Raw genomic sequence first — 26,459 nt, forward strand, 5'->3', positions numbered from 1 at the left:
TAAAAGGCAACTATGCTTGGCGTAAGAGGCGACAAATGGGATCAGACGGTCAGGCTCGCGGATTTGGTTGATGCATGTCATCAACTGACAAAGGTCAATTCAACGTTTGTTGTGGAGGACAATTTACAAGTGACTAACTGTTGTCATTATAGACAATACATTGACTGAGTTCAATTCAACTTTTATCATGGAGGACAAGTGAGTAAGGTTTTACACCACTTTTAGCAATATTCCAGCAATAATATCACAGCCGGAGGACACCCGAATTCGGATTCACACATTGTACCCATGTGGGGAATCGAACCCAGGCCTTCGGTGTTACGAGCGAACGCTTTAACTACTAGGTTACCCCAACGCCCCCTTTGTGATGTGAAATAACATGTAATATATTCCTGAATCTTTTAGATTGTATATTATAGATATGTTATTGCATTTGATTTGCTGTGGTATAGCACAATGATGGCTATGTTGTACCAATATTTGAATGTATATGTAAGTACTATTCGAGTGCAGATGAAAATGTAGTTTAGTCTAAAATCTTAAGAAATTAGTGTTTGTAGTATTGGTAGTGTAGTGTTATAGTAAAAGTGTAGGGTCTTAGTAGTAGTGTAATAGCATTTCTTGTAGGTTAGTGGTTGTGTAGTAGTAGCAGCAGTATATATGTAGTTGTAGGATAGTGTTAGGCCCTTTGGGCATCATTTCTTCATTCATTTATATATTTATGTATTGTAAAATTGTTTATTTTAATGTTTGTAAATAATCAAATTTTGTTGATTAGTAGAATGTATATTGTAAATGTAAATAATGAGTAAGATTGTAACTGTGTTTTTTGTATTTTTCTGCTATTACTATCCCTATTACTATTGCTATTATTAGTAATAGTGGTATAGTATGGGTCTTTAGGAACCCACGCTTGCCATAAAAGGCAACTATGCTTGGCGTAAGAGGCGACAAATGGGATCAGACGGTCAGGCTCGCGGATTTGGTTGATGCATGTCATCAACTGACAAAGGTCAATTCAACGTTTGTTGTGGAGGACAATTTACAAGTGACTAACTGTTGTCATTATAGACAATACATTGACTGAGTTCAATTCAACTTTTATCATGGAGGACAAGTGAGTAAGGTTTTTACACCGCTTTTAGTAATATTCCAGCAATAATATCACAGCCGGGGGACACCCGAAATCGGCTTCACACATTGTACCCATGTGGGTTAAGAAATTAGAAGCTAATAGAAATTATGTAAAAAAAGATTTCTTTCTTTGTAATAAATAATTGATTTAAATTTTCTTTTGGGGTTGTCATTTCTACTTCCTCCAGTGCATGTGGTGTCAGTGTATGTGATCCAAATCATGTGATCACAGCCTGGCACCTTCTCTCAATAAGTGCCTTGCTGGTTGCCAAGGAGTGATTGTTCCACTCTTCAGTGAGAGCAATGCTGATTTCCTGAAGAGTTGCTGGAAGGACAGAGCGTTGTGAAAGGGCAATCTGTCACTCGTTCCACGTGTGTTCGATAGGGTTGAGGTTTGGTGACAGGGCTGGCTCACGTACATATCTCTGTTGCGCACACCTGTCACTGTGCCCCACTGTAGGACATGGAGATCAGTTCTTCCAGCTTTACTGATCCCACCCAAAATCATGATTAAGTCCCCTCCATTGCCGTCATGTTAAGCTTTTTTGGAATACTGAGATCGTTGTCCACGCCACACTCAGGCATGACAATCTGTGAAGTACAATTATAGGTCAGGTTATTTGGTTCATTATGCTGGATAGCCCTGGGAACTGATGCAGGTCAAAATGAAACACTCAGGTATACACTCCAAAATGAAGTAATTTGTAGAATTTCAAGCACATTCAGAAGTCGCTAATGTTCGTATACTTGGGCTAGGGCTGGGACAGGTAACTCCGGTACCCCTATCAAGTGGGGCCTGAGAAGGACTCGGGGATATTTTGTTTGATGACAATAACAATAAAACTCCATGGTTACATTACAAGTTGCTAATGTCCGTATCACTTTCTGACTGTGCACATATTCCTGAATTTTAGGTTTGAGAAAAAATAACATTTCAGTCAACTTCGGTGTATGAATGATCAGATCATATTATACGTCTCACTTTTGTGCCCAACTCTTGAAACCTACAGCAGGTACCCAGCAGGATCGACAAAAAGGGGGTCGGATACCTGGGTGGTATATTTAGACTTGTCCCAACCCTACTAGGGACATATGTAAATGGAAATAAACCACATAACCTTATCAGTCATTGCCCAAGAGGATGTAAACATTAGCTACACTGATTAAGACCATAGTAGAATGAGCATTGATAAACAACTCCAACAGAACAAGGATAAACCATTGTTTATTGAGTGTGTTATGGCATTTATACATGAAGGAAGGAAGATAAGACAGGAGAGGGAAGAATACAGAGAGAGACAGACAGACGAGGTATTGCACTTGACGTTCAGGGTCGTCCACACTCGACAAACTCTCTGACACTCACACACTTCCATACACATGGAGCTCACAGAGTGGAAAGGTCAACAATGTCATGATATAATTAGTGACGTGGAAATTACAGATTTGGTTTAAATGAGACCTGATTCAATAATGAATGAATTAATGGTAAATGCTGAACTTGTACAACACGTACTTCACTCAAGCTGTGACACACAGTACCATATATCCTGATATGTCTGAAAGTGTAAAAATACTGTAGCACACTAACACTTTTCAGACTTCATTCTACGAGGGATACAGCATACAGTAACATCCCCAGACATAATCACAACAAAGGGAATACTTGAGCACATCTTGCAATGGGTCTACTCGGGGTGAAACGATACACGATACATTTGTTTTGTATCGATACAGGATGATACACCGGATAAAAAATAAATTACTTACTACTCTTTTAATATACTCCCCCAGTGTTTGTCAGTCAAATATCGTAAAATGTATGGTAATTAGCGTTTTAAGTTCCATGATAAAAATAGCCGCTACTAACGTGTCTACAATTAGCTTTTCCTTTTTAACCTGCGCTTAAATATTTATAGTCAAGAAGTTTCCACACAATTTGACGTGAACATGCATAGGTTGCAATATGTATCGTGACCTATGTGTCGTGACCTATGTATCGTGACCTTGCTGTATCGATTCACCCCAAGGGTCTACCCTGTGTTAACACAGAAACCCTTAACCATGTTAACCAAAGTCCACACAAAACATCAATTCCCATTTTCAGACTTGATGCTGCTGCTGCTGCTGCTACTTTACCTCAATTCTAAATTTCCCATAGCACTTTTTCAGAGTAACAGCATATCTTGTTTATCATTTTCACAACAAAATACTGCTTAACAGCTGTCCCCAAATACACCATGTTCGCACTCTTGTTATATGCAATTTCATAGATTCCGCGCCGCCGAGAGCAGGCCACTGTTGCTGCCTTTCGGGTTGGTGATGTTCTCACAGATGCCTGGAACACAAGGAGCAGGTAGCATCATGTGATGCAAGTCATTCACAAGTCAGTCAGTCGGTCGGTTGTCGCCCGTCTCTCACGCCTTGTGAGAGGGACTATGAGGCGTGCTGGGCAGCTGCCGGCAACACAGACTTGTCCAAGTCCTTGAAGTAGGGGTGGTTCAGGGCGTCCTTGGCAGAGATTCGTGCAGCGGGATCATACACCAGGGTTTTCTGGAACAAACAACAGTTTTTTTAATTTGGGTCTCTACATCACATGGACACAACAATCAATCAGGGAGAAAACTGACATTCCCAAAATGACAGCCATGGAATTCTGTGAGCACATTTGGGAGACACCATTCAGCATCATAGGCCTTGTGTGTTTCAGATGCAGGGCACAATTTCATTCTTATTTACCACCTGCACCTGGTGCAACCAAGAGAATTCATCAGGCTGAACCACCAAAATAATGGTTGCACATGTTAGCTGAAATCAAAAACAGTATTTTCAGGGGTTTTAATATTAGATAAATTAAAGAAGAAAATAAACTTAAGAAGTTTATTCTATACTCAACCAAAAAAGTTAAGGATCATCCCTAAAAACCTAAATATCACCACCATATTTTAAGAAAGATGTAGCATGTCCAGTTACCATCCTTTGTAGCCTTAAACTGAAGTCAGTCTCCATCTCGTGAAACTATCACTCAGTCAGAATAACATCGCTAACCGACTGTCAACATAAAGTCTTGATTTCAATATCAGGAATGTTCACAGCAATGTCAATATTGAGTGTGGCTCCACGAGCTCTAATCATGACCTGAAAATGCCTGGTGAAGCTACAAACGAGATTCCTGAAAGCAGCTTGTGGGATTCATTGTCCTTCCTCTACCAGCACATCCGCCAGCTCATCCAAAGGTCTCGGTGCTAAAGGATGATCTAAATTTAATTTCTTCAGGATACCCCAGGCATGCTCAAGTCTGGTGAATAGGCCGGCCAGTCTAATCTCTCAATACGTTCCCTCTGCACAGTGAGGTCTGGCATTATCCATTAACATGAAGCCCTAGTCTAAAGGTCAAGACAAAAGCAAGACTTGTCAGTGAAAAGAATAGGTCAAGATGGCGCTGTCGATGTCGAACGGTCAATGGAGGACTTACAGCAGATCTATGGTGCTTAAACGAGCTGCATGAAGTATATTCCTAACTGTCTGAGTAGAAATGCACACGCCAGTAATGTTTCATTATTCAGGGAGTTTGCAGAAAAAAAAAAAAATTCCCTTTGCAAGAAGTGCAATTTGTCAATCTTCTTGGAGTGTGGTTTTCTTTGGTTGTCCTGTTCTTCACGACCCGCTTGTCTGATACCTCTCCCACAATCTGATTATCACACTATGGCTGATGTTGAATTGACATTCAACTTCACATTTCCCAGAGAAGCTTCCATTAAACTTGTGGCTCTACCTGCTTCTTCAGTAGAGAGATGGCGCCTACCAGGCATTTTGCTTCTGTAAGTATTGCACACATTAGGAAAGACTAACAGTGTTTTTCTCCTCCACAACACGTGACAGTAATCTCATGCTGGGCATGCTCTGTGACTCCATGCACGTGCATCATGTGACGTTATATAAGGGTGTTGAGGGCCCTAACTATGGATATCTGTTTGTGCTATACTCATCATGATCATATAACTTCTTCTTTTTATGCCATTACTTTGGGAAGGAAATATAAGTGGTCCCTAGCTTTTTTTTTGTTGAGTATAGTTTGCAGAAATTTGTATAAGACTTCTCACCTCTTGCCATCCTGTAAACAACCTTACACAGAAGTTTCAAAGTGTCTGTTTGTCCGGATTGTAACCTCATGAGTGTATGTTTCAAGTGGTAATTGTGAAAAATTAGTATTGGCACAAAGTTCTGCAAATCACAGCATTCAGACCTGTGAATTCCACTATTTTCATAAACCTTTATTTCCTGGAGTCTAAAAGATTTGTAGCCAGTTCTAAAAGACAGTATATCAAGCTTTCTATTTCTTCATATTGATGCCAATTTCTACCATTCATCCAGCTATTTCTTGATATCATTACTGATACTACTAGGACACAGCCTTTTTTTCTACATTTAGAAGCGTTTGTGTTGGCAGTTTCACTGACAGGGCCATAAACAATCCTGTCGCTGCTACTGACAGCAGGCCGAGAGGTGTATTCTGGTCAACTTGACAATCCCCAGTACTGCTCACATTACTGGATGTCTGGAAGAATGTTCTGATAGATGGTTGCTACACAACCGACATTTTCATTCATAAATTTAACTTCTTTTCTGTACAAACAGTGAGAAAAGCTGTCGGCAAATTCAACATCATGGGTGACATATTATCCAATGACCTCTGACCTTGCACGGAACGTAACAAAATTGTGAGCACAAATCCAAATTACCATAGCCTTTGCTGGTGACATACAACACTGACCTCTCTGATGTTACATGAAACTTCAATGGATTGCATACACAGTGTGTGGTCTACGTAACTGATTTATGGGCATGAGAAGTGACTTTTTATTTTTTTTACTTCCGGTAATTCATTTTCACAGGAAGTTATACAAACTGCTGCTATGCACTTGTGGTGGAAAATGTTACCTGCACTGGGTGCAGCCTGACAATGAAAAATACCTGCACTGGCAATGTTTTACCTGCACTGGTGCAGCTCTGATATAGCAACATCGAACCCTGAGATGAGATATGCACGAAAGTGAACACACTATACCATTAGCTCACTTGACTTCCTAGTTACGTGAGCTAATAATGAACTCTACGAGTCTCCAGCTATGTTATCCATTGTTTTTACATTCCTACATGCCCTAATGCTGTGTGTGGCTACCGTACCTGGAGGAGATCTAGTCCCATGTTGTCGAGTTGTTTGACGGAGCCGGCCAGCTGGTTGGACTTCCAGGCAGGGAATGTGGGCTTGTAATCTGGCAAGTTACTCACTCCTGGCCATGTGTCCTCTGTGGGTGTGAGACCGCCTCCGTGGTCTTGTGGTAGAGCGTCCGCCCGGAGAGCGGAAGGTCCAGGGTTCGATCCCGGGCCGCATCATACAAAAAGACGTTAAAAGATTGTACTTGTTGTTACCCTGTCTGGCGGTCGGCATTAAGGGGCTAAAACAAGGACTGGTCGGCTCGGAGTCAGTATACTGTGTCTGAGTGGGGTATTCATGTTAAATTGCGGCATGGTATCTCAGTGAGCTAGCACTATAAATCGGCATCAGTCCGGACTAGTACAAGCAGCCACACACACACATACACGTGCATGCACGTCGCTATATAAGTGCAATAATCTTGGACGGGACGTTAAACCCAATTTCACCTCTGTCGGAGTGGTCAGCATCCTGATAGAGATACGACACAAATCCATAAATGACCATGATGACGACATGGATTTATACAGGTTTTTAACTAAGTGCCTATGGCAGGCAAACTGGGAAAAGAAAGTTATTTTGTTCAAAATTGGGATTTTTAAAAAGTTCATATTTTCTCAAATTCAGAGGTATTTTGACACTGCATTTCATACAATGATATAAAACAAAGCATTTACAAACCTGTTCCTGTGTATTGGTCTTGTAAAAAGTGAATACAGGTTAATTTCAAAAAGCCATCAAATATGTTATTAGTCTGTTAGTTGTGTATTTAAGAAATAAACGACAAGCTTTCATAAGTACTGGGAACAATCATGTTGAGTTTCATCTTCACTGGTTCTGTTAGTTCTCATGACATGTTTACAGTGCAAGGAAGTGCAGCACTGTCAAAGTGCAAAAGTCAAATAAAGGTAAAAAAAAAAAATATCACGAAAAAGGCAAGAAATCCCCACGACCAATTACACATTATACTAAATTTCAGCTATGAAAAGTTTCAGCATTCAGTATGTTTGAAGTACAAAGGTCAATCAGATCAAGGTCAAAAACACAATATCACATGGAAACGGAACATTGAGCCCCATTACTAACTACACAATTTGGTCAGACAGATGTAACGGGAGTAGAGGGTTCAATGATGACGATGTGTCCGTCTACAAGAGAAAATGTGCTCAAAAACTATGTCTGATGAACAAGGACTGTTGGCAGCCAAGAAAGCCAAAAGGTCTACATAGAAAGCAGTACTTTTGGGTTTGGTGAAGGGCTATACCTTCGTCGATGATCTGTCACTCTCCCTTAAAGAAGGTTCTGACTCTTTCTTTAAGTCTGACTTACCTCGAGAATCATCTGTTATGCCTTGATCGGTTGTTATTAGAGTAGAGAAGCCAGCTCCTGTCACCATCTTTGGCTTCTTATCATGATGACCTGCAACATTATCTTCAGAGAGGTTAAACGAACCCTAACTGTGCTACACGTTTGATGAGGGACAAATTGGAGCATCGGTTAGAGAGACCCAGGGATGTAGATGGATAAATCTAACAGTCGTCAGGAGCAATGTGTCAATGAACCTTCAAGGGGATTGGAACAGGTTCGATGATCAGACATGGTGCATCAGAATTGTCAAACCCCTTTATCATTCAATGAACCTGCCCCTTGTGGATCAGCAGTAGTTCACAATTCGACCTGCAGGAATCTTAGGAGGTCGGCTCAGTACAATCGCACAAGATTTTGAAGGAGGACTTGCACTTCAAGAATGCTAACTTTTGTGCGAACAAGCATTGAGGTCAGAAAGGCTGGCGTCTAGTGGCCACATTCTCCAGGCACATCACTTTCAATCAAAGTTTGGATGACAAAGGAGAATCAGCATCATGTGCTGACGCCTCTACTCAATGACTTGTCAACTGCCCCCAGTGTACGATACACCAGTAGGTGGAAGACTTGGGACTTTTGCATCCAACTTGACAATACTGGATGACCCTTTTGTATCAACACTGACTGCCACTAAGATCAACACCACTGCTGACAAGTAGCCAGCCAAGTACTAGCTCCACGAGACACAATAGGTACATTGTGAGACAAGCATGCAATAGAAACATTAGGTCCCAATGTCAGGTCCCTGAGATTTTACCTAAGCTAGCAAGATGTTTGTTCAATGGGACAGATGGGTGAAGATACAGTCACAAGTGCCATTGGTACTAAACAATCTCGGACAACTCATCAGTGGCAAGAAGGTTTAGATCTCCTAACTTCTGCCCAGGCTCTCACAGCGAGAGGTAAGCTTCAACTTCAGCCATTAAAGACGTTTCTGCAGAAGGACAACCACAAGCTCAAGATTCAACTCCTGACGTCATTGCAGCATCACCTTCATTGAGGGCTTTGGGCAACAAAGTCTCTTTGACACCAACACACGACAGACGAACAAAGCTTACATATCAACAATCTCAAATTCCAAGTGGTGTTGTAACACACTGGGCAGAGACACTACAATCCTCAGTCGGACAATTCGTCAGTCGTAGGGTACATAAACAAGATGGGATCAACACAATCTGCATCACTCCTTCACACGATGATCTTCTTCAAACTGATTGACTCGCTTTCTATGATCATGAGGGTCAAGCATTCGAAGAATATTTCAAGGCTCGAAACATCCGTTCCCCTTCTATAGCATCACCAGAGCAGACAGCTGAATATCTTCAGCACTTGAGAAATTTGAGGTAGTTGAAAGGTTCTACGCTTGCAACTTACTTAGCTGCCTTTAACTCGGTGATAGCTACAACCAGAGTAGTCAGTGGTGAAACTGCAATCCTCGCTATGATCGTACAAGCTGGTGGACCAATCTTCCAAGTTCAGACCACCAGTTTGGTATTTGATTGTCATCTTACGAATTTGTCATCTGAGGATTATGTATCCTTGGCTAATAAAGACTTTGAGCATATTTCACTCAGGACCGTCTTTTGGTTAGCATTAGCCACAGCACTGGACGTCAACAGAGTTTGTTTTGAGAGGAAGCGCCATGGTCAAATGTTCCTTCGGTGGGTCTTTGTGGCTATAAATTAACTCCCAGGACAGACAGACAGATTATATACCATCCCTCCGCTGCTTACAGTTTTAATCCCAGACGATCAGGAAGATCTTTCACTCTGCCCAGTTAGAGCCCTCAAAATATACCTTCAAGCATTGAAAGATCTGATGCAAGCGTCTGTTCATCTCCTTGTTGACAGCTCCGACCACATAGGTATCCTTGACAATAGTGTCCTTTTGGTTGTGCTCGCTCATCCTTCAAGCATATACCTTTGAGCGATTACCACCTCCATTGGCATCTAACACGCATGAGAGTAGGGCAATGGCATCAACCATGGCACTTCATACCAACTGTACCTTAACGGCTATCATCGAAGATTGTTGTTTGCCTCACACTGTCTGAGAGACATGTTTCGGGTTTCCAGGGTCTGCATTATTTGAGATCACTTGTACTGGCTGAACAATTGACTGCAGCCTGTCAGCCCAGATGAGGAAGTCATCCTCATAAATACAACACCACCCCCGACTTGATCGTGTTGTCAAATCTTGTACATAATGAAATAAAGTCTGTTTGTTGCTATTCGTTACTGGGGTTACCAAGACTTGAATTTCCTGTGGAGGGATGATAATCGTCTGTAGAGACTTCTAGGCTACAACATCGAACCCACCACTCGCTATCCTCTGCTCCAGGAGTATTGTTAGTCTGGGTGGTTGGTTTGAAGTGCCTTAGAGGTTGTGTCGATCGTTCCTCTTCTCGTTCATGCTTGATCAACCACTGCGGTCGTAATTGGTTGGTTGAACAAAGCGTCAAAAGACATTCCAAACTGTTCGCCTTACGTCTGTATGATGTATGGGTCAGTTTGAAGAACGTCACTTCTGTACCAGAGATGAACCAAAGTCTGGATGCTCTCTCTAGCATCTGGGGTATGTTACAAGACATGGCTAAACGAGTTTGCCCTCATTTCATGCTACTCGGCAGTTCCTTGGAACAGTGTGCGAAGACACAGAACACATGTTACTGGACATTATGATAGTTTGTCCTGGTAGCACAAAGGGGTTTAGAAAGACCCACACACGCGTTCTCATCAGGACGAGCTCAGATAATGTGACAATCGTTTATTGGACAGTTCTAGGACCAGCTCCCTCGCGTTGAGGTTTGTTTCACGCTTGGGTATCTGCGCCCCACTCTCCAACCATGGGATAAATGCAAAGAGTGAGATGGATAAGTGTGACGGTCTCAGGGTTAGGCTTGGGGATGTTAATCTCAATCACCCCAACACTCACAGTTAATTAAATATATTTCACAAACATAAAACCAACAAGTGATTAAAGCCAATAAATAATTATATAAATATTATAATTATGAACAATACTTATTACAAGAGAAAAGATGGAAATAAATTAAGACTTGACCAAACTAAGCTTAAATTGAAGCGTCGTAAAATCAACTCACTGTTGATGAGTGACGTCATCAACGAACTCATTCCAAACCAGGTACAATAGATATAGCAAAGCATAAAGCAATAAAAGCCCACTTGAACTAAGTCTCTAAAAGAATAATTAAAACAAATATTAAGATGATAATAAATTGAGTTGAAGCTACTGAATAACCAAAATGCGAGATACGAAACTAAAAGTCAACTCAGGCTGTGACGTAAAATGGCGGCTTGCTACAAACCAGGAAATGGAACACCGCAAAGAAGATACTTTCTACAGAAAACTGAACGGTAAATAAAGGTAAGAAGTGAGCGATATATGAGGTAAATACATAAGGAAAATGTACATATCAATCAACTGAAATGTCAATGAACTGTTAATTATGCTGACGAATTCAAACACATAACGAAATCGGAAGAAGGACAACCAAACGATAAATATTTTCAATGACATATAATACTAAATAGAGGATATATAATGTGTTTTCTCAAATACAACTTTCATCTCATCGAGTGAAGTGGGGAGAGCCTGCGAGTGACGCAGGCATTTGAAATTTCTATTTATTATATATACATGTTTAATTTTTATTACTTGCAATTTCTATATTTTTTCGAAAACAGTGTCTGATAAATAACCAAGTTCTCCCTGTCGCCCTTTTACCACCACCGTATAAAGGGGGTTTGCGAAAAGAATATAGTTCGTGAATAAAACTAACCCTGTTAATATATGTTATGCGAAATATATTATTTCATATCGAGTATTAAGTTCCGTGGACATGTTTGTTTGTCATAATTAAACATTCCTGTTTAAAATGAAAACAGAAATCATTTTCAAACAGCTAGTATTTTATTGGCGTAGGAATACATAAACAGTTAGTACTGTGACCATGTCGAACGATCAGCTGAGCGCTCTCCAGGTTTACAAAATCCGCAAAATTCGATCAGATTTTCTCTCAGGTAAGTATAAAAAAGTTGACATAAACACATTTATTGAACCCCGAACATTTGAACTGAAACATTGTTGCTTGCTGTCATGAATTAAATTAGGAAAGTTCAATTCTCAGAAAATTCAAGCGGGCGCTTCTCGCCTCGGTGGTGCGTCTCGCTGTCGCCAGTTGTGCCTTATGTCTGGCGAAGCATGTCCGGCGCAAGAGTGATATTAACATTGCCATAGATGTTATTTCCAGACATCAGATTCCATGTCTGATATTTGAGAAAACACATTAAATTTTCTATTTATTATAAACATGTTACATTATTTCTTGTTGCTAAGCAGACGTAAACAAAGTGGGATAACTCTTTAATGTTTTGATTCAGGAGAAAGTAGTTCCGGCACCTTGTTTATCAAGCTCCTCACAGCAATAGCCCGTTCGTTAAGCTCTCTAATACTATCGCCACCACCAGTCAAAACTCCCCACTGTGAATAGGTGGCCACAACCATGCTTGGAGTTGAACTCACAACCAAATGACCGTTACGTTTACAAACAAGTGATGACTGACATGACGCCGAATACACTTATCACTGCTCAATTACTTTCTTCGTTTGTCAATTTGAATTTCTGTTTCATTAAAAACTATCGTGTTATTGATATAGTAAGAATGTAAGGGAGAATTTGGTTGATTTTCCGTTAGTCTGCAATCTCGAACCAATCTGATCATTAAAACAACAAAGTAAATTCATCTGGAAAACATGGTCAGTCGTAAACCTTTTCGAAATGAAATATCATGGCATTCCTAAAGATATAAACAAAAGTATCGACGTTTCTACATTTGGGGTTAGAGGGCAAATTTCAAGATTCTTGTAATGGCTGCGCCCACACTAGTGGCAGCGATGTTACCGAGAGTGTAACGAAGGTGTCACGCGCTGGGAAGGAGCTTGCTTGTTTATATCAGTCACTAGTGACTGCGCTCTCCTACCCAGAGTTCCTTGCGGCCAGCATAGTTCCTCTGCCACAGGCCAGCACCATGTGACGATTCGTCACATCTTTCACAGACCATTCAAGATATTGCATATGCTGTTCATCCGTTTCATTTTTGACAAGCTTTCACTTTGTGATAAACAGTTGTCAAAGAATGGTTACGGTTCATTTAGAAAGTATCCTAAAACGTGAAAATCTACTTGCTTTTGCGTAGTTATCGTTTGTTTACATTGGTTGTACATCTCCATGTGCTGTCATTGAAGGCCAACGGAGAGCTAGCGATATGGTCACATTGATGTATAAATATATATTGTCATGAAGTTCACTGTCCCAGTTGTAGTAGCATATCTATATAATTATGCAAAACAATATGTTAAGCTCCCCCAAATACTTGCATTAGTCTGTTCTATACTGATTTCTGAAAAAGCGCATTTGTTTACAAACAAGAGAAAAATCTAGTCACATGATATGCAAATTAGCCTGTGGCAGTGGTGTTATGCTGAGTCACCACTGCGCTGGAGTGTGTAGTGACTGATAGATCAAGTTATCAGTCACTAGTGACTGATATAAAAAAGTTGTATCGTCACTGATAAATTCCAGTATTTCATTCATATGAATACAACTAGCATATTAAATTTGAAAGTTATCTTTGTTTAATTAATAACAATAATATGAATTTACAATAATTTATGGATTAACATAGGCTATTTCAATAAGTAATATGAATATACAATTTATTGTATAATTTACACATTTAATAAAATGCATCCTATCGCACGAAAAACTTGAACCCAGCCATCCCAGCCTCTCAGTTACGCAAGCCTACAAACTCTCTTCCAACAAGTTGGCAGGACAGATCACGTGGTCAGGTAGCGAAGGTCCATGTTTTGCAACAGCTAGTGGTGATACCTGGGATGTGTTCGGGTGAGGTGTTTTTTTAATCGTTTCCACTCTATGATCGGCTGAGAACAGAGAAATGTTAGATGGGATAAGTATTATAATTATACAATTGTTGAACATTTTACATTTAAATCTACTTCTTATGTATGGTATTTTATTTGGGTATTTCTTTTTCTTTACATTTGTATGATTCAGGATAAGCAGACATTTGAGCTCACCAATCCTTTGATCAGTATGGGTGAGTGAATTAAAATTTAATGTCGCATCAGCGTTATTTCAGCCATACAGCGACGACTTGATCAGTATGGAAGCATTTTAGTGCCACAGTCCCAAAAATAAAATGTGTCACCTGATGAGTACATAAACAAAAGACACATCAACATCCGGGGTAGCCGTAAAAGGCGACTATGCTTGTCGCAAGAGGCGACTAACGGAATCGGATGGTCAGGCTCGCTGACATGGTTCATGCATGTCATTAATCCGTACTCAAGACTCCAGACTCAATTGTTTACAGACTGCCGTCATATAGCGGGAATATTGCTGAGTGCGGTGTAAAACAACAAACAAACTTTAACTATATTAACATAAACAAAATACTCTTCGGAGGTAATGCAGTTGTATGTATCGGTTGAAAGTTAGATCAGTGGTTGTGAATTATATTAAAATAGTTTGTTTGTTCAGATGGACCTGACAATAGCAACTTCATCCCTGCATGACATAGCTGTGTAAAGACCTTAGACTGAGATGGCCAGTTCAAGTGATGTGACAAGTGTGGCCTTGACACAGGAGGAGGAGGACCTTGAAGACCAGACGATTGAGGTCATCAGCGGAGGTACTCCGCTGAGAGACAGCCCTGGTACGTTATCATTTCCATCTCATAAAACATAGAATCAAGTAGCCCAGTTTCATGACCTCAATAAATCCAGAGATACTTATTTAAAACAACATGACCCCAACATATGAACCCATCCATAAAGCATTGTACTTGTCGGAATCTGAGTGGCTGAGACCCATTCTACTAATTTTTTAACTTATCCTGCATTACTACGTATTGCATTTACTGCTATGTTTGACAGAGAGACGAACTGTGTGAGATCCAGCTGCTGAAGAAAGTTGTCCCAACCAGCCCAGGAGGCAGCGCCCTCTCACAGTCGGCACGTGACCCGGAAGTCATGACGTCACACAAAAAGACATAACTGCTTTGTCACCTCCACGGACGGACGTACTTTGTATCCCTTGTGGAAATTAAAGCTTATTATTTGTTTTTTATATTTTGCGTGTTTCTACATTCATTATATGCTGCTACATTGTTACCTGTTATGGGCCGTGACCTTAGGGTCTTCCCATTCGTAAATTGTAACGTTTATCGCTCGTCTGTGGCTCACGTCATAGTAATTTACGGGCGCAATGTTGTTCCCGCCATTTTGTTTTCTTTCCCGCCATTTTGGCCATTCACCACGTGGCCACGTAATGTCGTGTTCTGCGTTTTGAATTCTCTCTTTGGCTTGGGTAATACATTACATTTATGTATGTTGTTTTGGTGTGCTTAAAGCCTTGCCTTTTCGCTACCTCTCAGCGTAATTGTTTCTTCTCATAAACTTCAATATAATACGAAGTTTATGAGTTACATTATGTCTCCCGTACTCTGTGGTTTTGCCACATGGTTACGTGTTTGCTTAAGGCTTTGCCTTTTCGCTCCCTTTTAGCGTACTTGTTTATCTCATAAACTTTAATAAAATATACTGTTTTTGAGTTACTTTATGCTTCCCATACTTTGTGATTGGCCACACATTATGCTTCCCGCACTTTGTGGCTTTGCCACATAGTTATGTTTTGCTTAAATTCCAGATTTTCTGCCTCGCTGCACTTGTTGCCGCGGGAACAAATCTGGTCGGGGCCGCCCCTTTCTGCCCTGATTGTACGACGCCCTGTACTTTCACAAGGCAGTGCCGATGTTGCAGTCATTCGTCGCTGTGATCCTTCAGCTCATGCGAGTATCCAGGACACACCTCGCTCAACGTGCTCGTCGACCCCCACCTACGTTGACGGCAGCAGCGCTCAGCGGAGCTTCACGGCGGCTCCCAACGTAGAGTCTGCCTCCCATGGCACGACATACGACCGTTCACGGTCTCCTACTCCACTGGCGGCTCCAGCGCTCCCAACGTAGAGTCTGCCTCCCATGGCACGACATACGACCGTTCACGGTCTCCTACTCCACCGGCGGCTCCAGCGCTCCCAACGTAGAGTCTGCCTCCCCTGGCACGACATACGACCGTTCACGGTCTCCAACACCGTCAACGCTGATGTCTCCGGCGCCCCTGGCGCCCCTGGCGCCCCCGGCGCCTCCGATGTCTCGGCGCCTCTGATGACGCGGCGCCTCTGATGACTCGGCACTCAACAAGCTTCATGACTTGTTCATGACAAGCTGATGACTCGGCGCTCCCGGCGCCTCCGATGACTCGGCGCCGCTGATGTCTCGGCGCCTCTGATGTCTCCGCGCTCCGGCGCCTCCGCATCCTCTGATGTCTTCGGCGCTCAACAAGCTTCAGATCAACAAGCTTTATCAAGCTCAGATCAACGAGCCGACCATCCGATCTTCTACTGCGGCTTAAGGGGCACCATCGGCAATCGCCTCCCTGGCGCCACTGCCCTCTTCTCTTGCTGCCGTCTCATAACTCGTAACACGGAGAAGCATGGTGAAACAACTGTCGCCGCTCCTGTCGCTACTCTCCCGTCGGTCTTCGGGATCGTGACTATCGTTCTACTTCCTGGGTGGAATCATTTCAACCAATAGACAGTTGGTCTGATTCAACTTGCCCACTGAGACGTTATCCATAATCCTGTCGTTTAAAACGCTATGATTCCGGAGAGATGACCTGCGGGTTTCCATCGAAACAGCGTCATGTGAACAGCGTCTGTATCAGATTCGACGACGACATCCACTTACAAAGAGTTTACTTCGTCGACATCGCAGACATCAACGCTGTTCTACCCTACCCTAGCGCCAGCGTTCCTGAGAGAGACTCTTCCTCGGCGCTCCCCGGGTTTTCCACGACGCCCATGGGGTTCCGTGTTTTATCGCAAAACTCGGGTACACCACTTGATCGTCTCTCACACAGTTCATTGAGGATTGTCTGTGTGTGGAGTTTGCACCTCAGTTCCGACTCCAAGGCGGTTTTCTCGGCTACTGCGCAGAGTGATTTACATGTCACGTGTCAAGTACTCGGACTGTCAACAACTCCGACCGGATTTAGGTCAACTTACCATGGCAAGGGGTGCCATGTATTTCTACAGATTGGTTTCCATGTCTACCTGTACGCTTGGTGATACCACTCAACCAGGCGCCTGTCGCAGTCCATCCATGCACGGATGTTGGAAACAATAGACCTCCTCTACCAACACGGCTGTCACGAGGAACCTTGTTTCATCAACCCTTCGCTATAAGAACGATAGCGCGGACCCAGAGTTCTCGCCCCTCTCCCGGCGCTACAAACTCGACCGGCCCCCCCCCGAGAATCACCATCTTCGGCGTTCCAGGCGCCTCAAGCTCTCCGACGCCTCACGCTCTCCGGCGCCTCGGGCCAGACTATGTGAAACGGTCGACACCCCAACCCTAGATCTGTTTGCCTCATATCTGAATGTGGCCAGCTGTCGTCTTCCATTCCACCTGTGCCGGATACGACCGCTGTGGCAGTCGAAGCCTTCCATCGTTCCTGAGAAGGATTACGCGCGTACGCTTTTCCGACTCCGGTTCTCCCTCCCACGGTTCTTCAGAGATCCAGGCCACTCGACCCCTGCCATTGACTTTGGTCTCGCCTTATTGGTCAGCCAGAAGTTGGGTTATCGACCTCCGAAACATAGCCAGAGACAACCCCTGGAACTTCCGGTGTGGTCCAACCACACGGTCTGTTGCCACACCCTCATACCCGCATGTTATCGTCTGCAGGCCTGACACACATGCAGAAAGCCAAGGGCTATTCGGCTAGAGCGACCAAGGCTATTGCTTCAGCCCACCGTCCATCTACAGGGGGACTGTATGCTGATAAATGATGCTTGTTCCAGGCATTTTGTTCTGACAAACACCAGGATCCGATGACAGCGTCACCGTAGATCCTGGATCAGTTCTGTACTTGTGTAGCACCCGTCGGTTGAAGGGCTTACCACCCCCACATACCTGGTCGCCATCTACTCCGTTCTGGCCATCCCGGACGATCGGAGAAAGACGAAAATTCCCGACCTACGGGCCTGGCTGCGCTCGTTCAGTCTTGAAGACCTGAAGACCAAGTTCGGACCGCCTGCGTTGGATCTGAATGTGGTCTTCAACGCCCTTCGAACCACTCCCCTCGTCTTCCTTCTACGACCTTAAGTAGAAGACGGGTGTTTCTACTGGTTTTGACTACTGCCGCTCGAGTCCATGTACAGCACGCCCTCGACGTCTCCCATGCCCGGTTCAAATGCGGTACCCAGGGCGCCGTTCATCATGGACCGTACTGGGACGTCAGCGTAAAGACTCAACTCCCAGGACAGCCTGATAGATCATTCCTTGTCCCCTCCCCCCTCGTCCAGTGTGGGTGCCGAGGATGAGGATGAGCGTCATTATGCCCAGTAAGGGCACTGAAGATTATTCTACGATCTAAAGACTGCCGCAAGTCTAGGAAACACCTTTTTCTGCCGGTCTCCCCTTCGTCGCTGTCGTTGGTCAGCCGGAATACTTTTCCCTGTGGCTCCGGGCGGTCATCCTTAAAGCGTATGAGCCGCCGGATTGGACCCTCCCCCCAAAGGCTATTACCTGAAATAAAATGAGATCAGGGCGATCGTATTTACACTGGTTCTTCACGGTATACTGTTCCATCCCGTCGTTCAGGGAAGCCTGTTCGTGGCGATCGGACACCGCCTTCACCAACCACTACTTCCGTGATGTAGCCTTGAAAGTTGTCGCCGACGTTCACAGTTTTGGTCCCTGGTTGTAGCCCAACAGGTCATCTATCTCCGACGCCACTGATTCTCCGATACCCTGAGCGGGGCCCGTCGACCTCTCTGGTGTTTATCACCCCAGACGAGACGGCTCTCTTGCCTTCCGCATTCGCTCTTAGGTCAGTTTTAGTTTTGGGTTACCCGACTCATTCTATTTCTGTCACCTATCCGGGTTTTACTTTTTGCATCAACTCTCGTTTCCTGACGACAGGAATGGTAGTAGATGTGGACACTGGCGCCGACGCCAACGCCGCGGCTTCTCTGGTACCTGAGCGGTGCCCGTCGACCTCACCGGTGTTCCTTGCCTCCAGCCTAGAGGGCTCTCCTGCGTTTCGCATTCGCTCTTGGGATTGGTCGTAGATTTTGCTGCCGACGCCGCTGATTCTTCGATTCCCCGAGCGGGCCCGTCGAACTCTCTGGTGTTTATCACCTCAGATTAGAGGGTTCTACTGCGTTTTGCTTTCGCTCTTCGGTAAGTTATATATTTTGGCTACACGCCTCATTGTATTTCGGTTACCTATTCGGGCGTTTCGTTTTTGCATCGACTCTTGTTTCCTGAAGACAGGAATGGTCCTAGATGTTCCGGTCATCACTTGTATGCGGTGCGGATTCATCGGACCTTGACGAGGGTTAAATATGGTTCACATCTGCAGGTATGCCCACCGGCCAAGCCGTCTGATAAAGATGCAATACGGAGTAATGCAGGATAAGTTAAAAAATTTAGTAAAATCTAAATATTTTTTACATTTGTATACTTATCCTGCATTACGAAGTCTAAGTGCCCTCCCTTTCGCTACGCTACCTCCCCACGAAGTTTCAGATGTTATGTTTAAAGCAGTTATGTCTTTTTGTGTGACGTCATGACTTCCGGGTCACGTGCCGACTGTGAGAGGGCGCTGCCTCCTGGGCTGGTTGGGACAACTTTCTTCAGCAGCTGGATCTCACACAGTTCGTCTCTCTGTCAAACATAGCAGTAAATGCAATACGGAGTAATGCAGGATAAGTATACAAATGTAAAAAATATTTAGATTTTACTAAATTTCACTGTACCCTGCCAACATGTAAGGTACAGTTCTTTTTGTTTTTAGATGAAGTTAATAAATATAAATTTGAATTAAATGGAAGCAATCTTAACAATTTGATATCAATTCTGTTGTATACTTCTCGATGACACTGTGTACAATCAGTCTAAGGCTGTTATAGAATCTTTGTTCTTTATCAAAATTAACAATCTGTTTAATTTGCTGATTTCAGTTAAATGGCACACCACTAGACACAACCCATGCTATGCTTGTCGTAAGAGGCGACTAATGGGATTGGGTGGTCAGGCTCGCTGACTTGGATGATGTATGTCATCGTATCCCAATTGTGTGGAACGATGCCCATGATATGAATCACTGGATGGTCTGGTGCAGACTGCCGTCATATAGCTGGAATATTGCTGAGTGCGGCATTAAACAACAAACAAACAAACTATACTATTAATGTGATGACGGCCTGTAAATAATTGAGTCTGTTCCCCTGGCACCATTGATCCACACTGTCGGGGTACAATGATATGCTTTCAACCAAGATATTGCATTAAGTCGCCTCTTACAACCAGTACAGGTTGTCTGGGACCAATTCTAACCTAGAACTCGCATGGTGATAGTAAATATGATACAAAACAGGACCAGTCAACAGTTAGCAACGTTTGTTAGACACATGAAACTTGTTCCATAAAGATTTGAATTTGAATGATGACTGATAGCAATTAAAGATATCTGCACATGTTATCCCGTAGAGTGAGTGAGTGAGTATGGTTTTACGCCGCTTTTAGCAATATTCCAGCAATATCACGGTGGGGGACACCAGAAATGGGCTTCACACATTGTACCCATGTCGGGAATCGAACCCGGGTCTTCGGCGTGACGAGCGAACGCTTTAACCACTAGGCTACCCGACCGCCCCTTATCCCGTAGAAGGTGAGCTATGTGGTTATTGTCCTGCTTTTCGATTATTTGTTATTATTAAGCAGTGTAATGCATTTGTGTCACTGAAATGTTGACAGGTGATGCCCCTAAGGTCCTCACTCTCGTCCAGACACAGAACATAATTACTGGACCAACCCCTGCAGGGACAGTTGGTGAAGGTAGGTAATGCCATGTCAGCACTGGTTATGCATATGCAGAAAATATTCTGTCAGATCTGATATCAAAGTATTTTCTGCATAAATACCGAGGGCCAAAAACTGGCACTTTTAACTAAATATGATGTCATCAGTAGTAGAAAATTACATGCCAAAGTTAAGCTTCCTAACTGTGGCAATTTCAGAGAAGAAATTTACAGAGCCAAACATACTGGATCAGACACTAGAGCCTATGTAAAATAGGTTTTAAAACCACATAGCTGTCAGAGCATGAGTACTTTTAACATAATGTCATAAATAAATCATTTAATGATGGTTGCTTTCATTTGCAGCTACCCTTGACCTTCAAATAAGTGATGCTGAAGAAATCTTTGTGGAAACAGAGAGCTTCAGGACTGTAAAACAAAAACTGAAGCAGCATGGCCATGTCACCATCTGTGGTGCTTCGGGAGAAGGCAAAACAACAGCAGCTCTCAAGCTTGGTTCTCAGTATAGAAAAAGGGGGTACAAACTTGCACTTGTGGACAGAATTGAACAGTTTGACTTGGACAGCTTCTTGAGTTCTTCACCTAGAGTATTTCTGATCATAGATGATATGTTTGGTACTGTTGGATTATCGACAAATGTTTCACAGCTGAAAACATTTCTCAATAGGCTTGATAGACACTTAAAACACTGCAAAAAGTCAACCAAGAAGTGGGAATCACAAAAAGAACAGCAAGCTAAACCAGGAAGAGATAAACATGAAAATGAATCAAGTAGAGGTTCTCACCCAATAAAACCAGCCACAAAGGATATTCGTGTTGTCTTCACATCCAAGACATACAACTTCCATGATGGACTTGATCAGCTGCAGTATGAAAGATTCTCGCTGTTCAAGGGACAAACACTGGTGGATTTAACCACTCAAGAGAAACACAGATATACTCAAGCAGAGAAACAGGCTATATTTGAGCACCACAGGGACATACATAGAGACCATTCTGATGAGGATATACCATACTTCGAACTGTGGGAGATGGATTCCGATATCTTTGGATTTCCTCTCACTTGTAAACTTATTTTTGACTTTTCATCCATTTTCCAAAATACAAAGAAATTTTTCAAGGAACCACTGTTTTATCTTAGGCAAGAACTCAGACAATTACTGATGGCGAAAACTGATCGATCAGCCATATTAGTTCTGATGCTACTATGTGAAGATAGGATAGATTTGGCCAAGTTGGAAGCAGACGGCAAGGACAAGAAACTGGACAACATGGTCAGAACTGTTTTAGAGTTGCTGCCGTCAGCTTCACGTTTAGGAATGTACGAGGCAGCAAAGTGTTTTAGAGGAACATTCTTTACACGTGGTGATGCTGTTGGATTTGCCCATTCTTCCATATATGATGCTTGTGCTTGTTCGTTGTATGACATCAGTCCAACATTTGTGCTGACTCACTGCAGTGATAATTTCATATATGAACGAGTGCAACCACATCCTGTGGAGGAAAGCAAAATTGATGATCATTTCCCCCTAATATACGTCTCCGAAAAGTATTATGACATCCTGACTACTCGACTTGCAGAATCAATGCAGCATGGGCAGTTTTCTAAATCAGTGACACACCCCATCCTCCGACAAGAAAAGGTGGCTCTTCAACTGCTTGAAAAACTGCACCGTGATAGATCCATGGCCAAGAGTTGGTTTCACAAAAGTGATAAGGGGAGGTGCTTTTTGTTTTGGGCTGTTCTTGGACACAATGAAAAATTTGTCTTAGAAATCGAAAATATAACTGGAGGAGAATTTACTCAAACAGAGATCAGAGAAGGCACGATTGGTTGTGTTATGAAGAACAACCTGGCAGTACTGAAGTGGCTCTTCTCCAGGACTGAACACCCATGCACTGATTTTGCCATGAACCTGTTGCTTTTGCTGGCTGGTCTTTGTGGGAGCTCTGAAACACTTGTTTATCTGATAGAAAATGGTGCCAATGTGTTTACCGTTAATGAAAACAAGAGAAACATCATACACATAGGATGCATGTTTGGACATAAGAAAACACTAACGGTACTGAAAGAACACACCAGCAAAGTCTTTACTGATGACGTGAAGCAAGGTGTAATGAACTCTACTGATGACGAAGGAAGGACTCCACTAATGATTGCAGCAGGCATGGGATCTTATGAGTGTTATCAGGTATTGCAATCAATATCTAACAAGAAAACCAAAGACAAATATGGAAATGATTTATTTCACATGGCCTGTCAGGGTGGAAACAAGGCTATAGCACAACATCTTATGTCACTTTCTGACATCAATACTAGGGGAGCGAACGGACATACGCCAGTAATGATGGCAGCTGTCCAAGGACATCAAAGTGTGTTTGACCTCCTAGTATCCAAGCAAGCTGACCTAGCACTGGTGGACGAAGATGGTAATAGTGTCCTCCATCATGCCTGTGCGGGTGGAAACAAGGCCATAGTACAACACATTGTGTCACCTTCTAACATCAATACCAGGGGACACAATGGACACACTCCAGTAATGTTGGCAGCTGGCCAAGGACATCAAAGTGTGTTTGACCTCCTAGTATCCAAGAAAGCTGTCCTGACACTGGTGAACAAGAGTGGTGATAGTGTCCTTCATCTTGCCTGTCAGGGTGGTCACAAGGCCATAGTACAACATCTTGTGTCACCTTCTAACATCAATACCAGGGGACACAATGGACACACTCCAGTAATGATGGCAGCTTTCCAAGGACATCAAAGTGTGTTTGACCTCCTAGTATCCAAGAAAGCTGTCCTGACACTGGTGGATAAAGATGGTAATAGTGTCCTTCATCTTGCCTGTCAGGGTGGTAACAAGGCCATAGTACAACATCTTGTGTCACCTTCTAACATCAATACCAGGGGACACAATGGACACACTCCAGTAATGATGGCAGCTTTCCAAGGACATCAAAGTGTGTTTGACCTCCTAGTATCCAAGCAAGCTGACCTGACACTGGTAGACAATTATGGTAATAGTGTCCTTCATCTTGCCAGTTTGGGTGGAAACAAGGCCATAGTACAACACCTTGTGTCACCTTCTAACATCAATACTAGAGGACAGAACGGATATACAACAGTAATGATGGCAGCTGTCAGAGGACATCAAAGTGTGTTTGACCTCCTAGTATCCAAGCAAGCTGACCTGACACCTGTGGAGAGAGATGGTAATAGTGTCCTTCATCTTGCCTGTCAGGGTGGTAACAAGGCCATAGTACAACATCTTGTGTCACCTTCTAACATCAATACCGGGGGAATAAACGGATACACTCCACTTGTGATAGCAGCTCTATCAGGTCATGAGAGTGTGTTTGACCTCCTCATATCAAGGAATGCTGACCTGACTCAATGGATAGCAATACTAGTAGTTGAGATTTTTCTGCCTTCCATTCGGCCAAGGCGGCAATAGTATAATAACTATCACATGCTCACAGTGTTAAACCCAGATATTACAATGAAACACAATGTTATCACTCAACGTTGTGAAAGAGGAATTGTTCAAGATCTGTTTCTTCTGTGAACTCATTTGGAAAGTTTTTCTTCAGTTTTTCAAGATGACTTGGATGAGGTGAAAATGAATAGTTGTGTTTTGTCACATTGACTTTGACGTCTACAGAAACATGCAATTGATGTTCATCGAGAGATGTTTGTTTCACTTGCAGATAAATAATATTCATAGTACAGTTTGCTTCGCATGTTCGAGTGACTTAGTCACATGGTTTTGTGAAACAATCTGACCTTGTTTTATATGTTTTTAGAAAATAGCTATATATTTTATTACATCAATGATTTATGATATGAATACACCATGCTTTGTAGAAAATGGTAATGTGTTATGAATGAAGATGATTTATCCTCAATTGCTTATCATCATGCTTTTTACACACACCAGGAAGATATGTTCTTCCCACGTGTGATAACTATTACAAATCTATTAAACATGACATCCATCTTCAATAACCACTACAACACTTTGTACATACATGTACTCCATTAATACCTTCAATATCCTTAGACCTACGAACTATATTTATGTGAAAATTATGCAAGGACATTCTGAATTTACAAAATGCTCTTCTTGATGCTTTATCTTGTAATGTAGTTAAGTATTATTCAAGTTGTAGCTGAGTCTTGATACCATCACAATTAAAGACAAAATGTAAAGATGTAACCTGCTAATGGCAATTATGGCGACGTGTCATGTGGTGAATCCTGTGTCTGTGTTCATCCATCTTTGCTCATTTCAACCAAATGTTGACAACTAGAAATATATAAAGTACATTGACCATATTGTATGGCGACGTGTCATGTGGTGAATCCTGTGTCTGTGTACATCCATCTTTGCTCATTTCAACCAAATGTTGACAACTAGAAATATATAAAGTACATTGACCATATTGTATGGCGACGTGTCATGTGGTGAATCCTGTGTCTGTGTACATCCATCTTTGCTCATTTCAACCAAATGTTGACAGCTAGAAATATATAAAGTACAAGACCAGTGTCACCAAGTATGGCCTTATTTGAAACATGTTTACCAACATTTAAAACATATCTGTGACATCACTCTATTGTACAAATGATCCATTATTTTTCATGAATTAACAGTCAGTTAGTTATTCATGCCTCAATATCATTATCTTCAATTAGTCCTGTGAAGATTCCGAACAGGTCTTCAGAAATGCTTCCTCGTCTTAAGAGGCAACTAACGAGATCGGGTGGTCAGGCTCGCTGACTTGGTTGATACATGTCATCATATCCCAATTGCGTAGATCAATGCACGTATCAATCACTGGATTGTCAGGTCCAGACTCGATTATTTACAGACCGCCGTCACATATAGCTGGAATATCGCTGAGTTCGGCGTTCAACAACAATCAAAACAAAAATATCTTCAATAAATGTCCACTTGGATTTTTTTTATTTTGAAACTCAAGTGAATTTCAATGTTTTAGGAAACTCTTGCCAGCATGTTCTGAAGACATGTTAAAGTCGTCCTCGGCTATGGCAATAGTGTGTTGTGTTTCATAATTTTGCATATAACAATGTTCATGTTAAAACCATGCATGTGATTGATGAAACATCCGTATAAGGATACCTTGTACCATGAGTTGTAACGACCAGCTGGTAATGTCGCTTGGTGCAACAGCTTCAGACAACACATTCCATGTGCACCATACAGTATAAATACAATTTCAAAGAATGAGGGTGTATTTTTCCTCAAGTTTGTGAAAGTCAAGAAGTAAGGATGTATACTCTTCAAAAAAAGAAACTTGACACTGACCTTCAAAATGTAATATAATGCGATTGTTTCAAAATAGGACACAGAAACAATAATTGAAACACTGTTTGAAGATCAATGTACACAATGTTCAAAATATAAATCGTGTGACCTAGACAGACACACGTACACGATACAGTTTATGTCACAGGGGTACAGAAAATGTCAGTATCGGTTGTGCCCACCACGTGCATCAATCGTCGCTTGACACCGACGACCCATAGATGCAATCAAGTTGTCAATAACACGCTGTTGGATTTGCTGCCATTCATGCTGAAGTGCATCAAGAAGCGCCGGAAGTGTTTGGGGCGGTGGATTCCTTCTGCGAACGCGTCGATCCAACTCGTCCCACAGATGCTCAATTGGGGACAAATCTGGTGACCGGGCTGGCCAAGGTAATATCTGGATGTTGTTGTGCTGTAAG

At 42.5% G+C, this 26,459-nt stretch overlaps 1 protein-coding gene across 2 annotated transcripts; it reads left to right on the forward strand.

Moving 5' to 3' along the window:
• Window positions 1-10,960: 10,960 nt before the first annotated feature.
• Window positions 10,961-26,102, forward strand: LOC124137299 (ankyrin-3-like). 2 transcript variants are annotated; one of them, XM_048392386.1, is made up of 4 exons: window positions 10,961-11,104; window positions 14,304-14,478; window positions 20,647-20,727; window positions 21,057-26,102. In XM_048392386.1, the coding sequence occupies exons 2-4, from the start codon at window positions 14,367-14,369 to the stop codon at window positions 24,161-24,163; spliced, it is 3,300 nt and encodes a 1,099-aa protein (XP_048248343.1). In that variant the 5' UTR covers window positions 10,961-11,104; window positions 14,304-14,366; the 3' UTR covers window positions 24,164-26,102. The 2 variants fall into 2 exon arrangements, with proteins under 2 accessions (XP_048248343.1, XP_048248344.1); XM_048392387.1 differs by lacking the exon at window positions 10,961-11,104 and adding an exon at window positions 11,381-11,760.
• Window positions 26,103-26,459: the final 357 nt, after the last annotated feature.

The sequence above is a fragment of the Haliotis rufescens genome, unplaced genomic scaffold (assembly GCF_023055435.1).
Source record: "Haliotis rufescens isolate VD_foot unplaced genomic scaffold, xgHalRufe1.0.p SCAF_11, whole genome shotgun sequence".
NCBI lineage: Eukaryota > Metazoa > Mollusca > Gastropoda > Lepetellida > Haliotidae > Haliotis > Haliotis rufescens.

Coding starts and splice junctions, on each gene's coding strand:
- LOC124137299 (XM_048392386.1), top strand. CDS start 14,367: ATGGCCAGTTCAAGTGATGTGACAAGTGTGGCCTTGACACAGGAGGAG. Junction 14,479..20,646: donor TCCGCTGAGAGACAGCCCTG/GTACGTTATCAT, acceptor AAATGTTGACAG/GTGATGCCCCTAAGGTCCTC. Junction 20,728..21,056: donor TGCAGGGACAGTTGGTGAAG/GTAGGTAATGCC, acceptor TTTCATTTGCAG/CTACCCTTGACCTTCAAATA.